Source organism: Schistocerca cancellata, chromosome 1 (assembly GCF_023864275.1).
Source record: "Schistocerca cancellata isolate TAMUIC-IGC-003103 chromosome 1, iqSchCanc2.1, whole genome shotgun sequence".
Classification (NCBI taxonomy): domain Eukaryota; kingdom Metazoa; phylum Arthropoda; class Insecta; order Orthoptera; family Acrididae; genus Schistocerca; species Schistocerca cancellata.
The window spans coordinates 673,676,329-673,699,684 of record NC_064626.1 but is presented as its reverse complement, the minus strand read 5'-3'; the positions used below and the strand labels follow the sequence as shown (position 1 = coordinate 673,699,684).

The window sequence follows — 23,356 nt, the reverse complement described above, 5'->3', positions numbered from 1 at the left end:
TGCTAGGCCAACAACAAGTGTCAGCGTGAGAACCATTCAACGAAACATCTTCGATATGGGCTTTCGGAGCCGAAGGCCCACTCGTGTACCCTTGATGACTGCGCGACACGAAGCTTAACGTCTCGTCTGGGCCCATCAACACCGATACTGAAGACTGGAAACATGTTGCCTGATCGGAAGAGTCTCGTTTCAGATTGTATCGAGCGGTTGGAAGTGTGCGGGCATGGAGACAACCTCTTGAATCCGTGGACTCCGCGTGCAAACAGGGGGATGTTCAAGCTGGGGCAGGCTCTGTAATGTTGTGGGGCGTGTGCAGTTTGAGTGATACGGAACCCCTGATACGTCTAGATACGATCCTGACAGTGACACGTAGGTAAGCATCCTGTCTGATCACCTGCATCTCTTCATGTCCATTGTGTATTCCAACGGACTTCGTCAATTCCATAAGCACAATGCGAAAACCCACACGTCCAGACTTGTGACAGAGTGGCTCCAGAAGCACTCTTCTGAGTTTAAACACTTCCGCTGGCCCCAGAACTCTCGAGACATGAAAATTACTGAGCATATGTGGGATGCCTTGCAACGTGCAGTTCAGAAGAGATCTCCACCCGTTGGTACTCTTACGGATCTGTGGACAGCCCTGTAGAATTTACGTGTCAGCTCCCTCCAGCACTACTTCAGACATTAGTCAAGTCCATGCCACGTCGTGTTGCGGCACTTCCGCTTGCCTTCGGGGGCCCTACACGATATTAGGCAGGTGTACCAATTCTTTAGATCTTCAGTGGAAGCAGACTGTTCGCTATGGAATGCTGGTTCCAGGACGTCACATGATACTCTACCGTTGACACAACATATGGCAGTGAAATGAAATCGGCGCAGTGAGACGGTTCGGTGTGGAGCCGTCACACAATGGCATTAAGGATCCATGATGATATGTCGATGACCATCTATCAATGTGGACGTTCAGTGTGTCTACAAGGTATGGCATACCACTAGCAGTCATGTAGCATGGCGTAAGGACAATGGTCATAGAAAGATACTAACTGACAAAGACCAGAAAGGAGTGAAAACTGAAATGAAATTCAATATTCATTCGGGCCTGTCACAAAGAGAAATAGTAAATATAACAACTAAATTTTAAAAATGGAGCCCAACGTTTATCAGCGTTATCGTGATTCATCCGCTAACCTCAATGCATTTAAAGAAAGAAATACTTGAAAGAACATTGCATAAATGTTTGTCATGGATATGCCACAACTATAGGAATCATGCTACACGCTTGAGGTATCATTAGATACGTGTGTGCCCCGTGATACCCTGTATAACACTGAGCTGGCTACTATCTAGTGCCGGCCGGTGTGGCCGAGCGGTTCTAGGCGCTACAGTCTGGAGCCGCGCGACCGCTACGGTTGCAGGTTCGAATCCTGCTTCGGGCATGGATGTGTGTGATGTCCTTAGGTTAGTTAGGTTTAAGTAGTTCCAAGTTCTAGGGGACTGATGACCACAGATGTTAAGTCCCACAGTGCTCAAAGCCATTTGAACCTTTTTTTTTTTTTTTTTACTATCTAGGTTATGGAAGTCGCCCGCACGTCCGTGCGGTGGCGCTCGACTCGGAGGTACGCCTATGCGAATTTGGTGGCGGTAGAAATTTTCACCACCAGTGTTTGGCCTGTTAGTGGAGTAGATGTGGTTACGCACAATTCCTGATGACCAGACTTTGTGTGAAGATTCTGGATTCATTGCTAGCCTCTGTGCAATGTCTCATAAGGTGAGGGGATGTCGCCCGGTTGATAGTGGTCCGTCCGTCGGATGGGAACAACAAGTCCGGCGGTGACCTCGGTGTGTACTCGAGAGGAGTGGGCTACGCATCGGCACCGGGTCTCTCCCTTTCTCTATAATCACTGCGCTGCATGAACATGAAACTATACTACACGCACAGCCATTACCGTCACCTACACTCAACAGATACACAATTGTTCGCGGAGGAAGAGAATTCTCTCTTATTATTCGACTGAACATCCCAAAGGAGTTTCCAAGCGCCATTTCACTCTTCTTTGATGTCGTGTATATCCGGCACTTCTACCTGATTTTCTGCAATTCTTCGATTACAGTGGTTTCGTCAGTATTTCTGCAGCCATAAATACGGTAGTGATGTCCTAGACGGAAAGAGTTGAAGAAACTAAGAATTCCATCACGGGAATGGCACACAGCGGCACTACTAAAATAAGGAAGGGTATAGGTAAGTGAGGAAAGCGGGACGTGGAAATCTATGGATATGATTTAAGTGGTTGTGATATCGGTAGACATATCATATGGGAAAATCCGGGAGCTCTTAACTTTTTAACTCGGAGCATGCGATGAGAACAAATATTTTATTTGAGAGATTCAGTAAAACTGCAAATGATCAATTAATTTTCTCCAATGAGCAATGAGAGGCAACGGCCTTGCCGCAGTGGATACACCGGTTCCCGTGAGATCACCGATGACAAGCGCTGTCGGGCGTGGTCGGCACTTGGATGGGTGACCATCCAGGCCGCCAGGCGCTTTTGCCATTTTTCGGGGAGCACTCAGACTCGTGATGCCAATTGAGGAGCTACTCGACCGAATAGTAGCGGCTTCGGTCAAGCATACCATCATAACCACCGGGAGAGCGGTGTGCTGACCCCGCGTCCCTCCTATCCGCATCCTAATCTGAGGATGACACGGCGGTCGGATGGTCCCGGTAGGCCACTCGGGCCTGAAGACGGAGTGCAATGAGTAATGATTTGTTCACTTGCAAATGACTTTTACTTCGGTGAAAAAAGCCATTTCTAGAGCATATCAGCGTGTGGGCGTCGGTAGATTTACTGGTAGCGAAACTGTTCGCTTGCAGTCTCTTTATCCCTCTAGTGCACGACTTTTTTTTTTTTTTTAAGGAAACCAACTGCAGTAAGAAAACGTTTCTGGAAGTAGTGCCTGATACACGAAGTCCAATGTAACAGGTTGAACATCGAAATTTTGATTTATTCAATATTTTAGGTTTGTTGCCATACAGCAGCACATTGATTCGTTATTGATCGTTGAGTTAGAGAGACATGGAAACACAGTCTACAGTATCGTTAAGCATCATTTTACATAAATTAAAAATCTAAGTAGATGTACTCTAAATAACGGAAATAATTTACTCTTACATTTTCTAACGCGTGTATCTACGTACACTGCGTACACTGGACCTTCAACAAATATTATCGATTTTCACCTGTTTTTGCCAACACAGTTATACCAAACACAGTCTAGCACGATGCAGCCTGACTGTGTGTATTGCCGATCAGTGTCATCATATATATGCGAGTGGTGTCCTTAACATTAGCGTAAATTTAGGGTTTGTGAACAACTGGTAACACCATGCGATTGAGGGTTGAAGGGAGCGTAGGCGTATGTCTTGGCACCGGTTGGGTGGTATTAGGAACAGCTAACCTCTCACGCCCGATTCTTTGAAGAATGTAACTCACATGTTTACTACAGCATGAAACGGGCGATTATTTTACAAATGAGTTAATATGTTAAATACGAGGGTCGTCCACAAAGTAAGTTCCGTTTCTATTTCTATCCGCTGCAGCGATACGATTGCAGTTTCGAGCATGCGCCGCCGTTACTCTGACTCAAGGAGAACACATGTACGTCATTTTCAGATCGCTACTGCCGACGTGTGCTTTGAAGTGCTTCTTTATTATGTCAGCCGTAGTTGAAAATTCCACCGCGTGTGAAATCAGATCTCTGATTCGTTTGCTAAATGCAAAGAAAGTTAAACAAAAGGAAATTCATCGGCAAATCTGCGAGGTTTACGGACAAAATGCTATGAGTGATTCAATGGTTAGAAGATGGGTCAGACTTTTCAGTGAAGGACGTGATCAAGTGCACGATGAAGATCGAAGTGGACGCCCGCCTGTGGTTACTGATGAACTGGTTCACAGAACTGAAGAGAAGATTAAGCACAACCGCAAGTTTACACATGGTGGTCTTGCTATGGAAGTTCCGCAAATCTCACGATCACTGATTCATGAAATTGTTACTGGAAAACTGAAATTTCGAAAACTTTGCTCAAGTTGGGTACCCAAAATTCTTACTGAACAACACAAAAAACAACGGATGGGCACTGCACTTCAGTTTTTGACACACTACAACGAAGAAGGCGATGGGTTTCTTTCTCGGATATTCACGGGGCATGAAACTTGGGTATCGTACGACACCCCTGAAACAAAACGGCAATCAATGGAGTGGAGGCACACTTCATCCGCAACGAAGGTTAAGCCTAAGCAAATCTTGACACCTCAAAAAGTCCTGTGCACCGTTTATTGGGACAGAAAAGGCTTACCACGAGGCCAAACAATCAATGCACAAGCTTACTGCGAGACCATTAAGAAATTGCGTCGCGCAATACAGAACTAGCGCCGACGATTGCTGTCAAAAGGTGGTGTTTTTTTTTTTCCACGACAATGCCCGACCTCACACGGCGAATGTGACCGAACAACTCTTACGGGAATTTCACTGGGATGCGTCTGATCATCATCCATACAGCCCAGACCTCGCTCCTAGCGACTTTCATGTCTTCTTACAGCTAAAAACTGTCCTTGGTGGTCAACACTTCAACGAAGATGACGAGCTGAAAGAACATGTTACCACATGGTTGAATACACAGGCGGCAACCTTCTATGAAGAAGGCACACAAAAACTTGTGCCACTCTATGACAAGTGCCTACAAAATTTCGGAAGCTATGTAGAAAAGTAGTTTAACAGTTGTAGATTTTTCCACAATAAATATTTTTTCTGTACCTGTACACGTTTCTTTTATATAAGCAAGTTACTTTGTGGACATACCTCGTGTCTGATGCTAAATATGTCAGCGAGAGAAAGTTCAGAAATTATGTTGAAAGTTTTAATGAAGTTGCTAAGTGCTGTCATCCTCAAGCACTGGAAAAATATAGTCTGGGTAATTTTCGTGCTGTGAGTTACGCTGCCCCAAGACATATTCAGAGTTTCTTACTGTAATACTTGTAGGACATAGTGGTCCAAGGGTCCGCGCAAATTACATTCCTCTATGGTAGTTTATTATGTTCGGTCAGAGGGTTGGCAACCCTCTGCACAATAACTTAGTGATTTATTCAATGATAAAGTTGAAGGGGTGTCATGTGAGGTCCACCCAGATAAAATGACGAGAACAGTGACGAACAAAATGAAAAAAAGGTGTTAAAGCGCTTGACAGGAAACGAAGAGGATACGGGATCGAATCTCCGCCGGATCTTCACTTTTTTTAAGTTTGCGTTTTAACCCAGGCTTCACTTCTCAAGGACGCGAAGATTCGTCAGAAACGACAGGTGGTTCGGATTCCACTTTAAACTGCAGGCCCCCTTCCCCCTGTCGGGTAACTGGTGTAGACACGCAGGTCGCCGTCCAACGGGATGACTTGCACCAGACCAGTGAGCCACACTATATTCAAGCACTTGTCTTACTGTGTTAATCCTTTAACATAAAATTATGGCACTGAAGGAGTAGTTTATGACAGCATTCGATAGACAACTGTATGAAATATTAAAAATCAAATATTAGTTGTCCCTGGAAAGCGTTAGGTAGGCAACCTGCAATGAAGTTGCCCGGAGCGCGCTGTAGGGGAGATGCAAGCGACATTGCAGGGCCCGGTAGGCCTTACCTTTCCGATGACGGTCCCTGGTGCGGCGTCCTCGCGCACGGAGAAGGAGTAGAGGTTGTCTGGCTGGAAGGCTGGGTTGTTGTCGTTGGCGTCGAGCAGCGTCACCTCGACGGCGACGCGGCTGGCGGCGGCGGCGGCGGGGGCGGCCACGCTGGGGGTCTTCTCGCGCGCCACCACCGACATGTGCAGCGACGGCCGCGCCTCGCGGTCCAGTTTGCTCTGGTCGCGCACCATCAGCCAGCCAGAGTCCGCCTCCACCGAGAACGCCTGCTCCGGGTCCTCCAGCTCGAACCAGAACTCTGCGTTCTCGCCCTGACAACGTAACAACCGCTGACGTCGCTCCAGCGCAAAACATCTGCAGATGCTACGCTGCAGATGTTCAGCTTGCAATAGTATAAAAAATTGAAAGCACCTGAAGTATACCACACGTAGTGAACGCTACAGGCAATTACTACTTCCGTAAAAGATAAACGCGTGCTTTAACGCACTGTTTGTGTATGAGAATAGATAGCATCACCTGCGTTACCTGAACAGCAACTAATACGCTACTGTCCATTAAAACTGCTACACCAAGAAGAAATGCAGATGATAAACGGGTATCATTCGACATATATATTGTACTAGAACTGACATATGATTACATTTTCACGCAGTTTGGTTGCATAGATCCTGAGAAATCAGTACCCAGAACAACCACCTCTGGCCGTTATAACAGCCTTGATACACTTGGGCATTGCGTCAAACAGAGCTTGGATGGCGTGTACACGTATAGCTGTCCATGCAGTTTCATCACGATACCACAATTCATCAAGAGTACTGACTGGCATATTGTGAGGAGCCAGTTCCTCGACCACCATTGACCAGACGTTTCCAGTTGGTGAGGGATCTGGAGAATGTGCTGGCCAGGGCATCAGTCGAACGTTTTCTGTGTCCAGAAAAGCCCGTACAGGACCTGCAACATGCGGTCGTGCATCATCCTGCTGAAATATAGGGTTTCGCAGCGATCGAATGAAGGGTAGAGCCACGGGTCGTAACACATCTGAAATGTAACGTCCACTGTTCAAAGTTCCGTCAATGCGAACAAGAGGTGACCGAGACGTGTAACCAATGGCATCCCATACCATCACGCTGGGTGATACGCCAGTATGGCGATGACGAATACACGCTTCCAATGTGCGTTCACAGCGATGTCACCAAACACGGATGTGACCATCAAGATGCTGTAAACACAACCTGGATTCCTCCGAAAAAATGACGTTTTGCCATTCGTGCACCCAGGTTCGTCGTTGAGTACACCATCGCAGGCGCTGCAGTCTGTGATGCAGCGTCAAGGTTAGCCGCAGCCATGGTCTGCGAGCTGATAGTCTATGCTGCTGCAAACGTCGTCGAACTGTTCGTGCAGATGGTTGTTGTCTTGCAAATGTCCCCATCTGTTGACTCAGGAATCGAGACGTGGCTGCACGATCCGTTACAGCCATGCGGATAAGATGCCTGTCATCTCGGCTGCTAGTGATACGAGGCCGTTGGGATCCAGTACGGCGTTCCCTATTACCCTCCTGAACCCACCGATTCCATATTCTGCTAACAGTCGTTGGATCTCGACCAACGCGAGCAGCAATGACACGATACGATAAACCGCAATCGCGATAGGCTACAATCCGACCTTTTATCAAAGTCGGAAACGTGATGGTACGCATTTCTCCTCCTTACACAAGGCAACACAACAACGTTTCACCAGGCAACGCCAGTCAACTGCTGTTTGTGTATGAGAAATCGGTTGGAAACTTTCCTCATGTCAGCACGTTGTAGGTGTCGCCATCCGTGCCAACCTTGTGTGAATGCTCTGACAAGCTAATCATTTGCATATCACAGCATCTTCTTCCCGTCGATTAAATTTCGTGTCTATAGCACGTCATCTTCGTCGTGTAGCAATTTTAATGGCCAGTAGTGTACACAGATGACAACACCATCAGCTGCGTGTTCTGTACAGTACAGACTGAAAAATGTTGTGAGCGCGGGACACCAAAAGTTGACACATTCATGTAATACTATTGGAAATGTATAGCTGTAGCTCTATCAGCTTAAGTAAACTGCATAGATGCGCTTAAAATTAGGCCTACGTCTGTCATTGCTCATCTGCTCTCCGGTTGTCCCACCACAGTATGACGCTGTGTGGCTTTCCGACGTTGTAATTTGTAGGACTGGAGGGTTTATTACAAGTAACGGTCAGCATAAATTCGAACCCACTCATATCGTTGATACGTAAGTTCTTAAATAATTTAAAGTTTACTCATCTTGAGTGACTAGGATAATCAATCCCAAACATGAGACGAGGTCTGTTCGTATATAATTATGGAAATACTGTTTTGCTTTGAGCAAACACTAATCTCTCTTGTTTAACACCCAAGTATGTTTCACTTGAAGCTACACCAGCGTCACTGGATTCATTATTTTCTGTCAAATAACATGTAAAGAAATTTTGCATCTTTAGAAATATATTTTTTACGTGTTATTTGGCAGAAAGTAAATGAGTACTTCGAAAAACCACCCTCTGCCGCAAATTTCACTTTTTTATTCACGCGATGACTGGTTTCGGACCGGAACCCATTTCCAAATTATCGTCACACAGTCAAAAACGCTATTTCAGGAAATCCAAAATCCATGTCAAAAATATGCAAACGAACAGTTACAGCACTGTAACTGTTCGGTTACACATTTTTGACACGGTTTTTAAATTTTCGGGAGTACTATTTTTGACAATGTTACAATGATTTTTGAATGGGTTCCGGTCCGAAACTAGTCATCACGAAAATAAGAAAACTGAAATTTGCAATTTTGGGTGGTTTTACGTTGTACCGATTAACAGAAGTACGTGACCTACAGCTATTCCAGCATGCTGGAAGTTCGTAGAAAATAAATGAATCCAATAGCGTTCGTGAAACTTCACCGCAACATTTTTGGGTATTACACAGAGTTTCTGTTTGCAAAACACAGAACCGTATTTCTATAGCTATATACTAGAAAGAAAATACGGAAAAAAGGAAGCTTCAGTCAGAAGACAGATGTCTACTCATGCTGAAAGAGATTCTTTCCTGCAACATGTTGTCTCAGTGGACGAAATGAGTGGCACAGAAAACAAACGCAGTGATCAGAATGGTGGACTACTATTTCTCCGATCTAGAAGTCGCTCATGTCTACAATATATGGTCCTTTTCATTTGCTTTGATAATCTGAATGTGCCGGATTCGGAGCGCTACTATGAGAGTGATGAAGAGCAAAATGGTGACTGGCACAGTGCAGTGATTGAGAAGGGAGTAAAGCAACGACAAAGACCGTAACATATGACTCATGCCTAGAGACGATCTTCTCCTTCATGACAACGGTCACCGGCATATCCTAACTACAGATCGATGTGAAATCTCAAATTCCATCTTCAACAACATGTTTTCTAAAACTCTGGTCACGCTCCTTCGCGTCAGCTTGTGCCTGTATTCCCCATGGATGCTTTGAATGGTCAGTGATGAAGACTTTAAAAATGCGATGGAGTCCAATCATACACTATTTTCCGAGCAAAAAATTTGATGCAACTATCTATGAAATGTTATCAAATGTGAGTGATGGCATCAAAAAGTGATTTCATTATACGTTTCCAATGGAGATGTATATTTCACAATTGAATTAGTTTTCTGTTGAAGGAACGATGTAGGAAATGTTATCAAATGAGTGATGATATCAAAAAGTGATTTCATTATACATTACCAATGGAGGTGTGTATTTCACAGTGAAATTAGTTTTCTGTTACGTTTTGAAATACAGTTGTAGCATGCAAATAAGAAAGTAATAATAACACCATCTTACAAAGAAAAACCATCAGTTTCTTTAATCTCTTGAAATACAATTGAATAAAATACTAAACGCTTTTGGTGGTAGTATTACATGGTAGATGCTGAAATTAGTAGACGAAAGGAAATAAAATGCCATAAATTCAGCAGACGAAAGAGTGTACAATCTACAAAATGAGGTGAATAACGGTAAATGCGAAATGGCAAAGCAGGAATGGATAGATTACAAATGCAAGGCTGTAGAAGCATGCTTAACTAGGAAAAATAGATGCTCTCAATAGGAAAATTAAAGGAACCTTCGCTCAAAAGAGAAGCAGGTGTACGAATAACAATAGCTCAGAAAGGTCGGTTAAGTTGACGAGTAGTCCAAAATGACGAACGTTGAATTTCTCCGGTAACTTTACTGATGCTGCTGAGTGCACAATCGTATTTATCACTTAACGAGCTCTGTAGACATGTCTGTTGAACTACATTCGCTTGGTCATTTTTTTACATTCTCCTTATGAATAAACATGAGGAGAGTGTATATAAGGAAGAGAGATCGACAGAAATTGAGCAAGGGATCAATGAAAGAAGAAGTGCAGCACGTAACAAATGGAAATCTGGTTAAACCATCAGAAAGAAATCCAATATTTCTTATCGATAATCATGCTTCAAATCTCACTTTGGAGGCCTTTACTCTCTGCAGAATAATTTCATAACTCTTATAGGTTTCCCACCTCACACAAGCCCACAGATTGCAATCGTTGGATGTGCTATTTTACGAACTTCTGAAGACTGCCTGTAACAAAGCTTCTACTGACTATCTTACTCATCATCTAGGTCAAGTGATAATAAAACGAGTCCTTGCAATATTATTCAACATAGCCTTTAGCGAAGGTGCACCTTTAAATAATGCAACCAAGGGCTTATCGATACAGAAATTGAGCCATTAAGTTCACAGATATTTAGTGATGAAGACTTCGCGCCATCACTAACAATTCCCTCCTTAAAGATGCTCCCAAGTGCAGAATCTGATACACTACCAAGGCCTACACCTAACTCTACAACTACCTCTACTTTACCTTCGATACTCCAAGCAGAACCTCTACCATGGCCTTCACTTCATCTAACCCTACAGCTTCTTCTATCTCAATTACCCCATGCAAAACTTGGCGCATTATCGGTACCTTCACCTACATCTAACCCCACATTTACCTCTCCTTTACTTCTGTTACCTCAAGCTTCACGTAAAGAAAGTCCAAGAAAACGAAGAAATGAGTTGCCGTCCCTACATGTAACCAGCACACCCGTGAAAATAGCTCTGGGAGAAAAGAAAGGGAGAAAAGAGGGCAATGAGAAGAAGAAACAAGGAAGAAAAATGAAGAGAGATTAAAAATTAAAAGAGAATGCGAAAGCAAAGGCAAAAAATTAACAGAGGCCCTAAATGTAAACTTGAGTTCGGTGGAGGTTTTGGAATGAAACAAAGCAAGGCCTCTGGAACAGAGTACTGTAACTCATCTTTCAAATCATCCATCGAAATTGAGAACACCGACAGTGATGCAAACGATGCTGATAAAAGAGACTGCATCCGTTGTGGTGAGATTTCAAAGACAGAAATGTGGTATCAATGTTCTTGATGCCAAGAATGGGATCATGCTCAGTGTACAAGCTTAAATACAGGAAAGCAAAGGAGTAATGTTATATTTGTGACGTTTTTGATAAGCGGATAACATCAACAAAACGTCCTTGTTTTCTAAATAAAATGTTTATTTCGCCATCTTTTCGATACCCCAAAGACATTTTACCCTTCCTGTAGTGTAAGTTGGTGAATAGTAATACCACTAACAAAAACAAGACTATCTAAAAAGATCGATAGTTTTAGGAAATATATGAGTTTGAATCTAAAGGTGACGCAAGAATTAACAATTTCTTCATAAATCAACTATTTAACTGCAAAATAAAGGCCAGAAACTTCATAATATATCTTAATGTTGTCAAATTACCCAACCTTTCCCTAGTAAACAATAAGGGAAAGCTGAAACGTAGGAGTAATATATAGAGGACTTATACAAGAGAAATGTACTTGAAGGCAATATTATACAAAGGAAGATGAGATGGGAGATATGATCCTGCAAGACGAATTTGGCAGAGTACAGAAAGACCTAAGTGGAAATAAGGCTCGTGGAGTTCATAACGTTGACTCAGAATGACTGGCATGCTTAGGAGAACCATTCAGAACCAAAATATTTCACCTGGTGTGCAGGACATATGTGACATGCGAAATAGTCCCTTCCTTCAAAAACGATGAAACAATTCCAGTTACAAACAAGACAGGCGCTTAACAGGTGTGAATACTACCGAATCTGCTGAAATATTTCTTGGTTACTAAATACTGGCACAAATTATTTACACAGTAGTGGAACAGCAAAGGACTTGGAAGACCAGCGGTGCAGAATGGATAGACCTTTGAAAAGACGTTAAAGATGAACATCAACAAAAGTAAAACAAGGGTAATGGAATGTGGTCGAATTAAATCATGTGATGCTGAGGGAATTAGATTGGGTATGACACACTGAAAGTAATTGATGAGGTTTGCTATTTGGCCAGAAAATAACTGATGATGGGAGAAGTGGAGACGATATAAAATGTAAGCTGGCCACAGCAAGAAATAAATTTCGGAAGAAGAGGAATTTGTTATGAGCAAATGGTAATTTGTGCTAGGACGTCATTTCTGAAGGTATTTGGCTGGAGTTTAGTTTTACACAGAAGTGAGAAGTGGACACGAAGCCATTCAGATAAGAAGAAAATAGAAGCTTCTGAAATGCAGTATTACAGAAGACCGCAGAAGTTTTGATGGTTACATCAAGTAACTAACGAGGAGGTACTGAATAGAACTGGGTATAAAAGAAATTTATGTCATAACTTGAGTAAAGGAGTCAGTTTATGTGACACATCATGAGGCGTGAAGCAATAGTCAGTTCGGTAATGGAAGTAAGCGTGAGGGGTAAAATTTGTAGAGAGAGACCAAGAGATGAATACAGTTAGTAGGCTCAAATGGATGTATATTGCGGGTGTTTTTCGTAGATGAAAAGGGTTGCACAGGATAGACTAACGTGGAGAGCTGTATCAAATATTTGTCACTGAAACTAGTTTGGGGAATAAATAAGTATATAAATAAAAAAATGTGTTTTGCATTGAGGCGGACTCACAATTCCCATATTGTTGTCAAAGGTAGGAACCAAGAAATGAAAGAAACGACAGAAGATACTACGAACCAGCTCCCCAATTTTGTTCTCTTTAAATCGACAGCGAAAACATTCAGCTCAGTTCCGACTATCTTGCGCTTCGTAATTACAATGTGTCTACTATTCTTCCCGTTTCTTCGTTGAGAATAAAGTATGTGGGTGCGAAAAATGTTACGAAATGTTTACAGTTGTCCTTAAAGTTTGTTGCAAATCGCTTAATGCTCTCGTTATGAAACCCTTAACGATAATAGTTTGGATAATCTGCATGCCATTTTAATCAAAAGCTAGTTTCCCACATAACTGAATGTTTGTGATGTCATATCTGCTGAACTATGTGTCGTACAATTATATAATTTAGCAAATTGCTTCAGTGGTACACGTGGATACTGTCTGCAAACTGTGTCGTGAATAGCGTTGGTAGTAAGGAAGAAATAAACTAAAACATTATGCCTGATGCCGAAATTTGCATGAACAACGAAAATTTATCAAGCGATGAACTTTCTCCTTCCACCACTTTTATGGGGGGTGTCAGCGAGAAAAAGTTTCGTAAAGGTCTAACGGATGAAAATAATGGAATTTACGCTTCTCAACACGATAACACAGTTTTCAACTGCAATATTTGTCTTGTTGCGGTAAGCTTTTAACAGAAGATTATATCTCTTAATAAATAGATGATGACATTTTCAATTTTAAAATTCAGTCAATAGCTACGTGAAATATTGAAAATCAAAATTTTGTTGCTTGTGGAAGCCCTTGGATAGGTAACCTACAACTAGTATCAGGTTCCAAGATAGCGATCTAATAATATACACGGTGTCTTGTATACTGAAAGGTACTGGGGGTTTTAGTGGGTTCCAGGAGAAAAATTATCTGCAGATGGAAACTCGTGGTTGAAACTGTCATCCATTAGGGCAACACAGCATGGCATTCATACGAGATAAGGGATTTATACGTGGAAGCTAGCTCTATCTTCTCCATTGGTCATCAGTCGCGATCAATGGGTAGCAAAAAACATTGCAATACGTTCTGCCTACGGTCCGTCGGCGTACGAGGTCACGTTTGATGCCGAAGGGGTGGCCCACTAACAGGCGCCGGCGCCTTCAGTTTCGATGCTATCCTCGATTCGTCCCTCAAGATACCCTCTACAACCCCTTCAAATGCATCGCAGCATTTCTTGGTCATTCTATAGATAGTACAGAGAAGCGTCTAGAAAAATCAGTTCCAGGTTCCTTCTTTTACTTGAGGCTTGGTAACAACGCAGACCAAATTAAAGTTTCTGCGCACTGATCAGCCACCCAGGTGCCTTTACAAAAGTAATGTATTTTGTAAAATTGCCCCAAATAATGCTGCAACTGTGTTGGACCTCGTGACATTTCCCAGATTAGAGAAGAACGAGCGTTGCCGCGGGTACATTACAGAGCGGCTGGGCGGCTGGGTGACGGCTGCGAGTCACGACTCGGCACGCCTTCCCAGCCTCCCAGCACGACCCGCGTCTCATTTCGCCTGCCAGCGGCAACCCCGCCACTTGTGTAACTGCTATGCAGGGGGCACGACTGAAGTGATTGCGGTCGGGAACAGCACGTGCTTAGTGGTTCGTCGCCTGCAAGTCCAAAGACGCAATTACGAAACTTAATCTGACTCTCTTACCGCCGCGAGCCTCTGTTAAAGCGCCACATTGCAACGAACCAGCCCTGCTGTCACAAGCTTACACAACTCTAGTGTTTCTTCTCACAAAGGCAAAAATTTCAAGTAGAGTGTACTTGCTCATATGCGCTAGCAATAATGCACTAAAGGCTTTCTCAGTCGGTGTTCACTTCTATCAATATTTCCGCCCTGAGAATTATTTACCAACGTTTTGTCCCCTTTGGCGGAAGGAAGAAAGATTTCCAAGACTAATCAAGGATAAAACCATCAAAGAGAAACGTTTTCCTCCACGTTGATCGCATTGGAAAAATTCTGGTAACATTCACCGGGGAAAATGGATGACGTCCTAGTATCTTTACTAGACGTACGTCTTTGCTTGTTGACAGCTGGTGTGCAAAAAATTGCGTGAAGTTGTGGCCAAGCACGAAGAGAAGTACTAAGATCTATTTATCCGAACACAAGGGAAACTGTCACGTTGGGCAAATTGTTAAGTTGAGTGTAGCTGGACGTGCTTTAGAGTAAAGACCATGAAATAATATTTCATGAGATTAGCGTTTAAAAGAGAACAACACATTACCATGCCAGCGTCCACAGAGAAGCATTATTAAGTTGTAAATATTATAATAATTTTAATAGAAAGGAAAACAGAATACGTACAAATAAAATATGGAAGACGAGTTTCTACAAAGGAATTAATTCTAATTATCGATCATGAGTTTCACATCATTCGCCAAGAAACATCATAAGCATTCAGCATCAGATGAATTATGCTGTCCTGTAAACAGCTTGTACGTCACTACAAATTTGGTATTCCTTGAGTTTTCTACGAAGTTGCTAGTTTTTCCTCTCCGAATAATGAGATAAAGCAGACGGGGCGAAACGTTAGTGAATAGTTTTCTAGGTGTACCATGGCGTCTAGTCCAGAAGTCTTAGCAGAATTACGGTTGTCTAATTGTTACGATTCTAGCTCTGCAGAGGAGCGATTGAGGCTGGTTCAAGCCTCTTCCAGTACCGGTGTACCTTACTTTGTCGCTGTTCGTAAAATCTAACAACATTCCCACGTCCTCCATAAGCATTCTAGTACAAGCTGCACTGTTTTTTAAAAGCAGCCTTCTTGGTATACTGATGAGCAGGAGCCTTTCATTTGTTTCACCCATATCTGACGTATGTCATCCTTCCACTTCGTGTGCCCATGCACTCTGACATTTAAATGAGATGACTAACCACAATTGTGATTTTAATCACTTTGTCACGAACTAAAGATGTTTTTTATATTTGGTGGAGTGCTGAAATTTACACTATTTTAATATCATAAGTTATAACTACATACATTTAATTGTTTAATGTATCCTATATTTACTGAATATTACAGTACCAAATGAAGAACACAATATTACTGCTTAAAGAAAGAAAAAACTACTTCTTGACACTGTGGCAATGTAAACAGCTCGCTTTGATTTGTTGTTGGGCAGCGACACAGTGAAGCTACGTGTGGTAGTTTGTTTATCATACCACTTGAGCAGATTCGTCTCCGCAAGTATATCGGCAATGTGTGTGACGGTAATACTGAGGACCCGACGTTTGATGCTCAGCGTTGCCGGCGCTGATACCTTGACGACGATGATGGTTCAAATGGTTCAAATGGGTTTGAGCACTATGGGACTTAAGATCTGAGGTCATCAGTCCCCTAGAACTTAGAACTAGTTAAACCTAACTAACCTAAGAACAGCACACACATCCATGCCCGTGGCAGGAATCGAACCTGCGACCGTAGCCGTCGTGCGGTTCCGGACTGAAGTGCCTAGAACCGCTCGGCCACCGTGGCCGGCACGACAATGATGGTGGTGATGATATTTGCTTAGTGGGGCGCTCAGCTGCACGGTTATCAGCGACCGTACACAGTCTAAATATTTTCAATGACCACTCTCACCAGTTCCCCGAATGATGGTAAGTGGAGGACAATACAAACACCCAGTGCCCGGCTGGTGAAAATCACCGACCCGGATGGGAATCAAATCGGGGACTCCGAGATCCAGAGGCAGCAATGCTAGCCACTACACCACGAGCTGCGGATATACATGGACGAGAGCACTGGAACAGGCCGATGCAGACATGTAAATAGTTGCTTGAGCGTGATGTAGTGGGCCTGATTTCAAAAGCAGAGTTCAACGGCCGGTCGATTGGTCTGCCTGCAACATACCATCCAATCCCGCCGTCCAATGTATTCTCAGGACAGAAAATGAAATAAGAGCCCCTTGAAAGATTTATTCGAATCAAGAACAGCTGCCAACGTGAGTAACTTGTAAGCACATATTGTCGGAGCAGTGAAGCAACTTAAATCACTTAGTAAAATAAAGTCTTCCGATCCAGAATGTGCTGATGCAATAGCTCAAACTTAAAAATCATATAAAACCTCTCTTTCGCTGAAAGATGCGTACCCAAAGACTGGAAAATTGCACAAGTCACACCAGTATTAAAGAAAGGTAGTAGTAGTAATCCTTTTAAAAAATTGAGCCTGATGTAGTCAAAGTTTCTTGAATGTCAGAGCAAACATTTATTCTCGTGAGACAGTAGGTTTTATGAGTCAAAGCTTCCAAGAGTTAATCGCAGTAAGTCTGATGTGAAAGTACTGTTCCCCTTATTTTTTACGCTTTTTTAAAAACAGCCTTTTTATGCAACTGATCTTTCTCAGTCGAACCAGGACGACAAAATGAAACATTTCTGACAAATAATTTCTCATAATAGACGATATTTGAATTAATATGAAATAATTAAAATATCAAAAAGAATACATCAATTTTTCAAATGCATTCCCTGACACTAACCTAATTCCACATGTGTACTTCCCAAATCAATGTCACGTAATGTACCTAATAATAACACTCAATTTAATATTTATTTTGACAATTTTAGTGTAAATTCTGTCTTTACGTTCTTTAGGAATTCTACCCTTCTGTCAACCCACTTCAAGCAACATATCATAAACGTGACGTATTTGCATGCGGAACATACAGACTATGCGGATCTCCCATATATTTAATGTTGCAATGAACCACACAGAAAAGTGTCTTTTGGTTAAATTAACAAAATGGAAAATATAAATTGGGCAAAGAGTTTTTTGCGACGTATGCCTCAGTTGAAGCAGTAACAAAGACGACTGGACCCACAGCTGCAACATAGGCTGCTTCTGGTAAAAGAGAGCAGTGTGCGGCAGTCAGTGGGTATGTGATGAACCGTGTATTCTTGAATTTGTAGCCAATTTCTAAGTCGTAGCATACTTATTTTAGTTGCAAGCCGACAATAAACAATTAATACGCAAAGTTTCTTCTCAGTCACCGATAAATAACATCAAAATGTCCTCAAAAGGGGAAAAGGGTGACTGGGTTAGTTGAGAGCTATCAAGCCCTGTCTTACACGTAACCGCCTGGTTACATGATTTGCATCAAATTTGTTACGAGGAGCGTGTTACAAAAGGCCTTGCAGCTAATGTAAAATTCAACACTTAAAAATAACAGTGACATAAAAACTGTAAACAACACCAGAAATATCAGAAATAAACACAGTTAATGTTCGAATATGAAACGTAAAACAGCGAGGACGAACTGTAGGTAGGTACGCTTAAACTGCGAGCGTTGGTAGCAGTGGACATAGGAGAAAGCGTGCAAGAAATAGAGAGCAAGGTCGAGAAGTAGAGAAGGAGGATTTAGTAGAAAAGTAGTCTGCCCGGATGGCCGTGCGGACTGATGCGCGGCTTTCCGGGCGGGAGGGAGCACCGGTCCCCGGCACGAATCTGCCCGGCGGATTTGTGTCGAGGTGCTGTGAGCCCGCCAGTCTGTGGATGGTTTTTAGGCGGTTTTCCATTTGTCTCGGCGAATGCAGGCTGGTTCCCCTTATTCCGCCTCACCTACACCATGTCGGCGATTGCTGCGCAAATAAGTTCTCTACGTATTCGTACACCACCATTTACTCTACCACGCAAACATAGGGGTCACACTCGTCTGGAGTGAGACGTTCCATGGGGAGTGCACCGTGGGCGGAACCGCACAATAACCCTGAGTTCGGTGTGGGGCGGCGGAGGGGTGAAGTGGACTGCGGCAGTCGTCTTGAGGTTGTGGACCACTGTGGCTGCGGCAGGGACAGAGCCTCTCCGTCGTTTCCAGGTCCCCGGTTAACGTAACATAACATAATAGAAAAGTAATGAAGACGGGGGAAAGTACTAGGCCATGACTGGCAGAAGGTGCGACCATTTCCTGCACTTTTTGATAGAGCAAAACTGGCTGTGCAGGTTAATTTATCTGACGAAAAGTTACAGGGTTTACAAAAGCGTCTGCTGCAGTTGTTTCTTAAATGCAACGTGGCACTGGAAAGTGTGCGGAGTGTGAGGTAGCTTATTCCCAAGACGGCTATCATCAACAGAGAAAGTCCGCCGCTCGTGGTCTCGCGGTAGCGTTCTCGCTTCCCGAGCACGGGGTCCCGGGTTCGATTCCCGGCGGGGTCAGGGATTTTCACCTGCCTCGAGATGACTGGGTGTTTGTGTTGTCCTCATCATTTCATCATCATCCAGAAAAGTGGCGAAATTGGACTGAGCAACGACTGGGTAATTGTACGGGCGCTGATAACCACGCAGTTGAGCGCCCCACAAACCAAACATCATCATCATCATCAACAGAGAAGGAGTTTGAGAATGCTTTTGTGTCTTGAATGGGCATAGTTAGGATACTATGAGCAGATAAGCGAGATCTTGTGGCCGGCAGGAGTCGCCGCGTGGTTCTAGGCGCTACAGTCTGGAACCGCGCGACCATCCCGGTTGCAGGTTCGAATCCTGCCTCGGGCATGGATGTGTGTGATGTCCTTAGGTTAGTTAGGTTTAAGTAGTTCTACGTTCTAGGGGACTGATGACCTCAGAAGTTAAGTCCCATAGTGCTCAGAGCCATTTTTCAGATCTTGTGTTTCGATTATGATGAGGTGGCACGTAGTGGGGTGCTTGTACACTGAGGAGTCGATGAAGTACGCATAGGGTACGGTAGTGATGTAAAGTGTGTGACAGCCCTAGTCCAAACAGGAGCATGAGACAGTGACACGGTAACACAGACGAATGTTGCAGATGTAATACACTCAATCATTCATGGTTAGTTGCAACAGTCTACTTCTCACTATTCGTGCTGTGCTGGACTGCACCACAATCATAAGGGATCACCAGGACGAGTGATTGCACTAGTTTAAGTTTCACTTCCTGTGGGAATATGTTCTGAACCTTGTGGAGGGCGTTGTCTAGTGTTCTGGGATGGTGCGCGGCCTAAGAGATAAGTATATCCTCGAAAGTTGTGGATTTGGTTACGTGTGTGTGTATGTTCATGGGCCTCGTATACTTGCCAAACAACCATTATAAACGTTGCGCAACAAAATTAAAGGGTCTTTTTTTTTAAATTGTGTCCTAGTGAAAGGTGCCTACAGCTTTCCTCTAGTAGGAATACACTCCACACGCGTCCGCAGCTCGTGGTCGTGCGGTAGCGTTCTCGCTTCCCACGCCCGGGTTCCCGGGTTCGATTCCCGGCGGGGTCAGTGATTTTCTCTGCCTCGTGTTGACTGGGTGTTGTGTGATGTCCTTAGGTTAGTTAGGTTTAAGTAGTTCTAAGTTCTAGGGGACTGATGACCATAGATGTTAAGTCCCATAGTGCTCAGAGCCATTTGAACCATTTGAACTCCACACGCCTGTAAGCAGGCACTAAAGCAGTAGTGGAGCGCCACTCAGCTGAATGGGTGTCAAAGTCTCTGTACAGGTACATCTATAAAGTGCTCAACAAAGATGCGCCTGTGGCACTAGGATTTCGCCGTAGCGGGAGTTCTTAGAGGGATCCTTTGCCGTTTCATTCATCCATCCATCAACGTTGCACCCTCCTTCCCAGGTAGTCGTTCCACATAACGTAACTCTGTGTTCTGCCTTTCGGCAGGTCTCGTCATGGAGAAAGCCTCGTCAGAGAGGTCCACCGCATGAGCGTCTAGGGAAGTGATTCCAATGGTGGTTTCCCATTGCCTTACACTGACGATGAGGAAGTGATAATGAGGACAACAACCAGTCCCTGAGAGGAGAAAATCTCCGACCCAGCCGGGAATCGAATCCGGACCCCTTGGCGTGTCATGCCACAGGAGACTGCAAAAACATAAAAGCCCTTTGCTGCCTCGGATCAAGTTCAGATTTCGTCGAATGGTTTTGAACATTCCCTAGTGGTTGCACATTGTATACTAGACGAAACATTTCCCTTGCGCTAAACTCCAAAGCGGTCAGATCACGTTAAACGTGACTGCAACCCCATGATGTCTTCGGATTGACTCACCAAGGGGTGTCAGCAGTGTCGAACATCGTCCTGTTACTCATCACACCACAAACTGTCGTCTTCGACTGCGAAATGTGAGGAAATCAACGCCGCAAGGGAAGGGGTGGTTTCATTGACGCCATTTATGCCACCTCTAGATGCCTTTTCGTGTCGATTCTGAGCGGCAGTGTGGCCTAAATGTTTTTCTCGGCCACCCATAAGATATATGGGTGATTTCAACGGTGAGAGTCGCTGTTGTGACCTCCATCGCACAGACGACAAAGGAAGGAGTGAAACGTGAGTAAGAGAGGGTGTAACGACCTTTCAGTCTTCGGCGTCGTTGGGCATAATTATGGTCCCTGGCGTTGTGAAGCAGCTGAATGGGTTGAAAATAAATAAATCGCCAGGTCCTGGTGAGATACCAATTCGGTTTTACAGAGAGTACTCTACTGCATTGGCTCCTTACTTAGCTTGCATTTATCGAGAATCTCTTGCCCAACGTGAAGTCCCGAGAGACTGGAAAAAAGCGTAGGTGACGCCTGTATATAAGAAGGGTAGAAGGACGGATCCTCAAAATTACAGACCAATATCCTTAACATCGGTTTGTTGCAAGATTCTCGAGCATATTCTCAGTTCGAATATAATGAATTTCCTTGAGACAGAGAAGTTGCTGTCCATGCATCAACACGGCTTTAGAAAGCATCTCTACTGCGAAACGCAACTCGCCCTTTTTTTACATGATATCTTGCGTACCATGGATGAAGGGTATCAGACGGATGCCATATTCCTTGACTTCCGGAAAGCGTTTGACTAAGGTACGAGCATATGGGATTGGTTCCCAAATATGTGAGTGGCTCGAAGACGTCTTAAGTAATAGAACCCAGTACGTTGTCCTCGATGGTGACTGTTCATCGGAGGTGAGGGTATCGTCTGGAGTGCCCCAGGGAAATGTGGTAGTTCCTCTGTTGTTTTCTATCTACATAAATGACCTTTTGGATAGGGTGGATAGCAATGTGCGGCTGTTTGCTGATGATGCTGTGGTGTACGGGAAGGTGTCGTCGTTGAGTGACTGTAGGAGAATACAAGATGACTTGGACAGGATTTGTGATTGGTCTTAAGATTGGTAGCTAACTCTAAATATAGATAAATGTAAATTAATGCAGATGAATAAGAAAAAGAATCCCGTAATGTTTGAATAGTCCATTTGTAGTGTAGCGCTTGACACAGTCACGTCGATTAAATCTTTGGGCGTAACATTGCAGAGCGATATGAAGTGGGACAAGCATGTAATGGCAGTTGTGGGGAAGGCGGATAGTCGTCTTCGGTTCATTGGTAGAATTTCGGGAAGATGTGGTTCATCTGTAAAGGAGACCGCTTATAAAACACTAATACGACCTATTCTTGGGTACTGCTCAAGCGTTTGGGATCCCTATCAGTTCGGATTGAGGGAGGACATAGAAGCAATTCAGAGCGGGCTGCTAGATTTGTTACTGGTAGGTTTGATCACCACACGAGTGTTACGGAAATGCTTCAGGAACTCGGATGGGAGTCTCTGGAGGAAAGGAGGCGTTCTTTTCGTGAATCGCTACTGAGGAAATTTAGAGAACCAGCATTTGAGGCTGACTGAAGCACAATTTTACTGCCGCCAACTTATATATCGCGGAAAGACCACAAAGATAAGATAATAGAGATTAGGACTCGTACAGAAGCATTGCTGTTGTTGTTGTGGTCTTCAGTCCCGAGACTGGTTTGATGCAGCTCTCCATGCTACTCTATCCTGCGCAAGTTCCTTCGTCTCCCAGTACCTACTGCAACCTACATCCTTCTGAATCTGCTTAGTGTATTCATCTCTTGGTCTCCCTCTACGATTTTTACCCTCCACGCTGCCCTCCAATGCTAAATTTGTGATCCCTTGATGCCTCAGAACATGTCCTACCAACCGATCCCTTCTTCTAGTCATGTTGTGCCACAAACTTCTCTTGTCCCCAATCCTGTTCAATACCTCCTCATTAGTTACGTGATCTACCGACCTAATCTTCAACATTCTTCATTAGCACCACATTTCGAAAGCTTCTATTCTCTTCTTGCCCAAACTATTTATCGTCCATGTTTCACTTCCATACATGGCTAAACTCCATACAAATACTTTCAGAAACGACTTCCTGACACTTAAATCTATACTCTACGTTATCAAATTTCTCTGCTTCAGAAACGCTTTCCTTGCCATTCCCAGTTACATTTTATATCCTCTCTACTTCGACCATCATCAGTTATTTTTCTCCCCAAATAGCAAAACTCCTTTACTACTTTAAGTGTCTCATTTCCTAATCTAATTCCCTCAGCATCACCCGACTTAATTCGACTACATTCCATTATCCTCGTTTTCCTTTTGTTGATGTTCATCTTATATCGTCCTTTCAAGACACTGTCCAGTCCGTTCAACTGCTCTTCCAAGTCCTTTGCTGTCTCTGACAGAATTACAATGTCATCGGCGAACCTCAAAGTTTTTATTTCTTCTCACTGGATTTTAATACCTACTCAAAATTTTTCTTTTGTTTCCTTTACTGCTTGCTGAATACACAGATTGAATAACATTGGGGAGAGGCTACAATCCTGTCTTACTCCCTTCCCAACCACTGCTTC

General features: G+C 43.6%; 1 protein-coding gene across 1 annotated transcript in view; it reads right to left on the bottom strand.

Annotated features, from left to right (window-relative positions):
• LOC126092881 (cadherin-89D) overlaps nt 1–23,356 on the bottom strand; it is a 407,126-nt gene that overhangs the window by 112,604 nt on the left and 271,166 nt on the right. Inside the window, exon 9 of the mRNA XM_049908645.1 lies at nt 5,687–5,998. Coding sequence (XP_049764602.1) covers nt 5,687–5,998 — 312 coding nt within the window. The remainder of the gene's footprint in view (nt 1–5,686; nt 5,999–23,356) is intronic.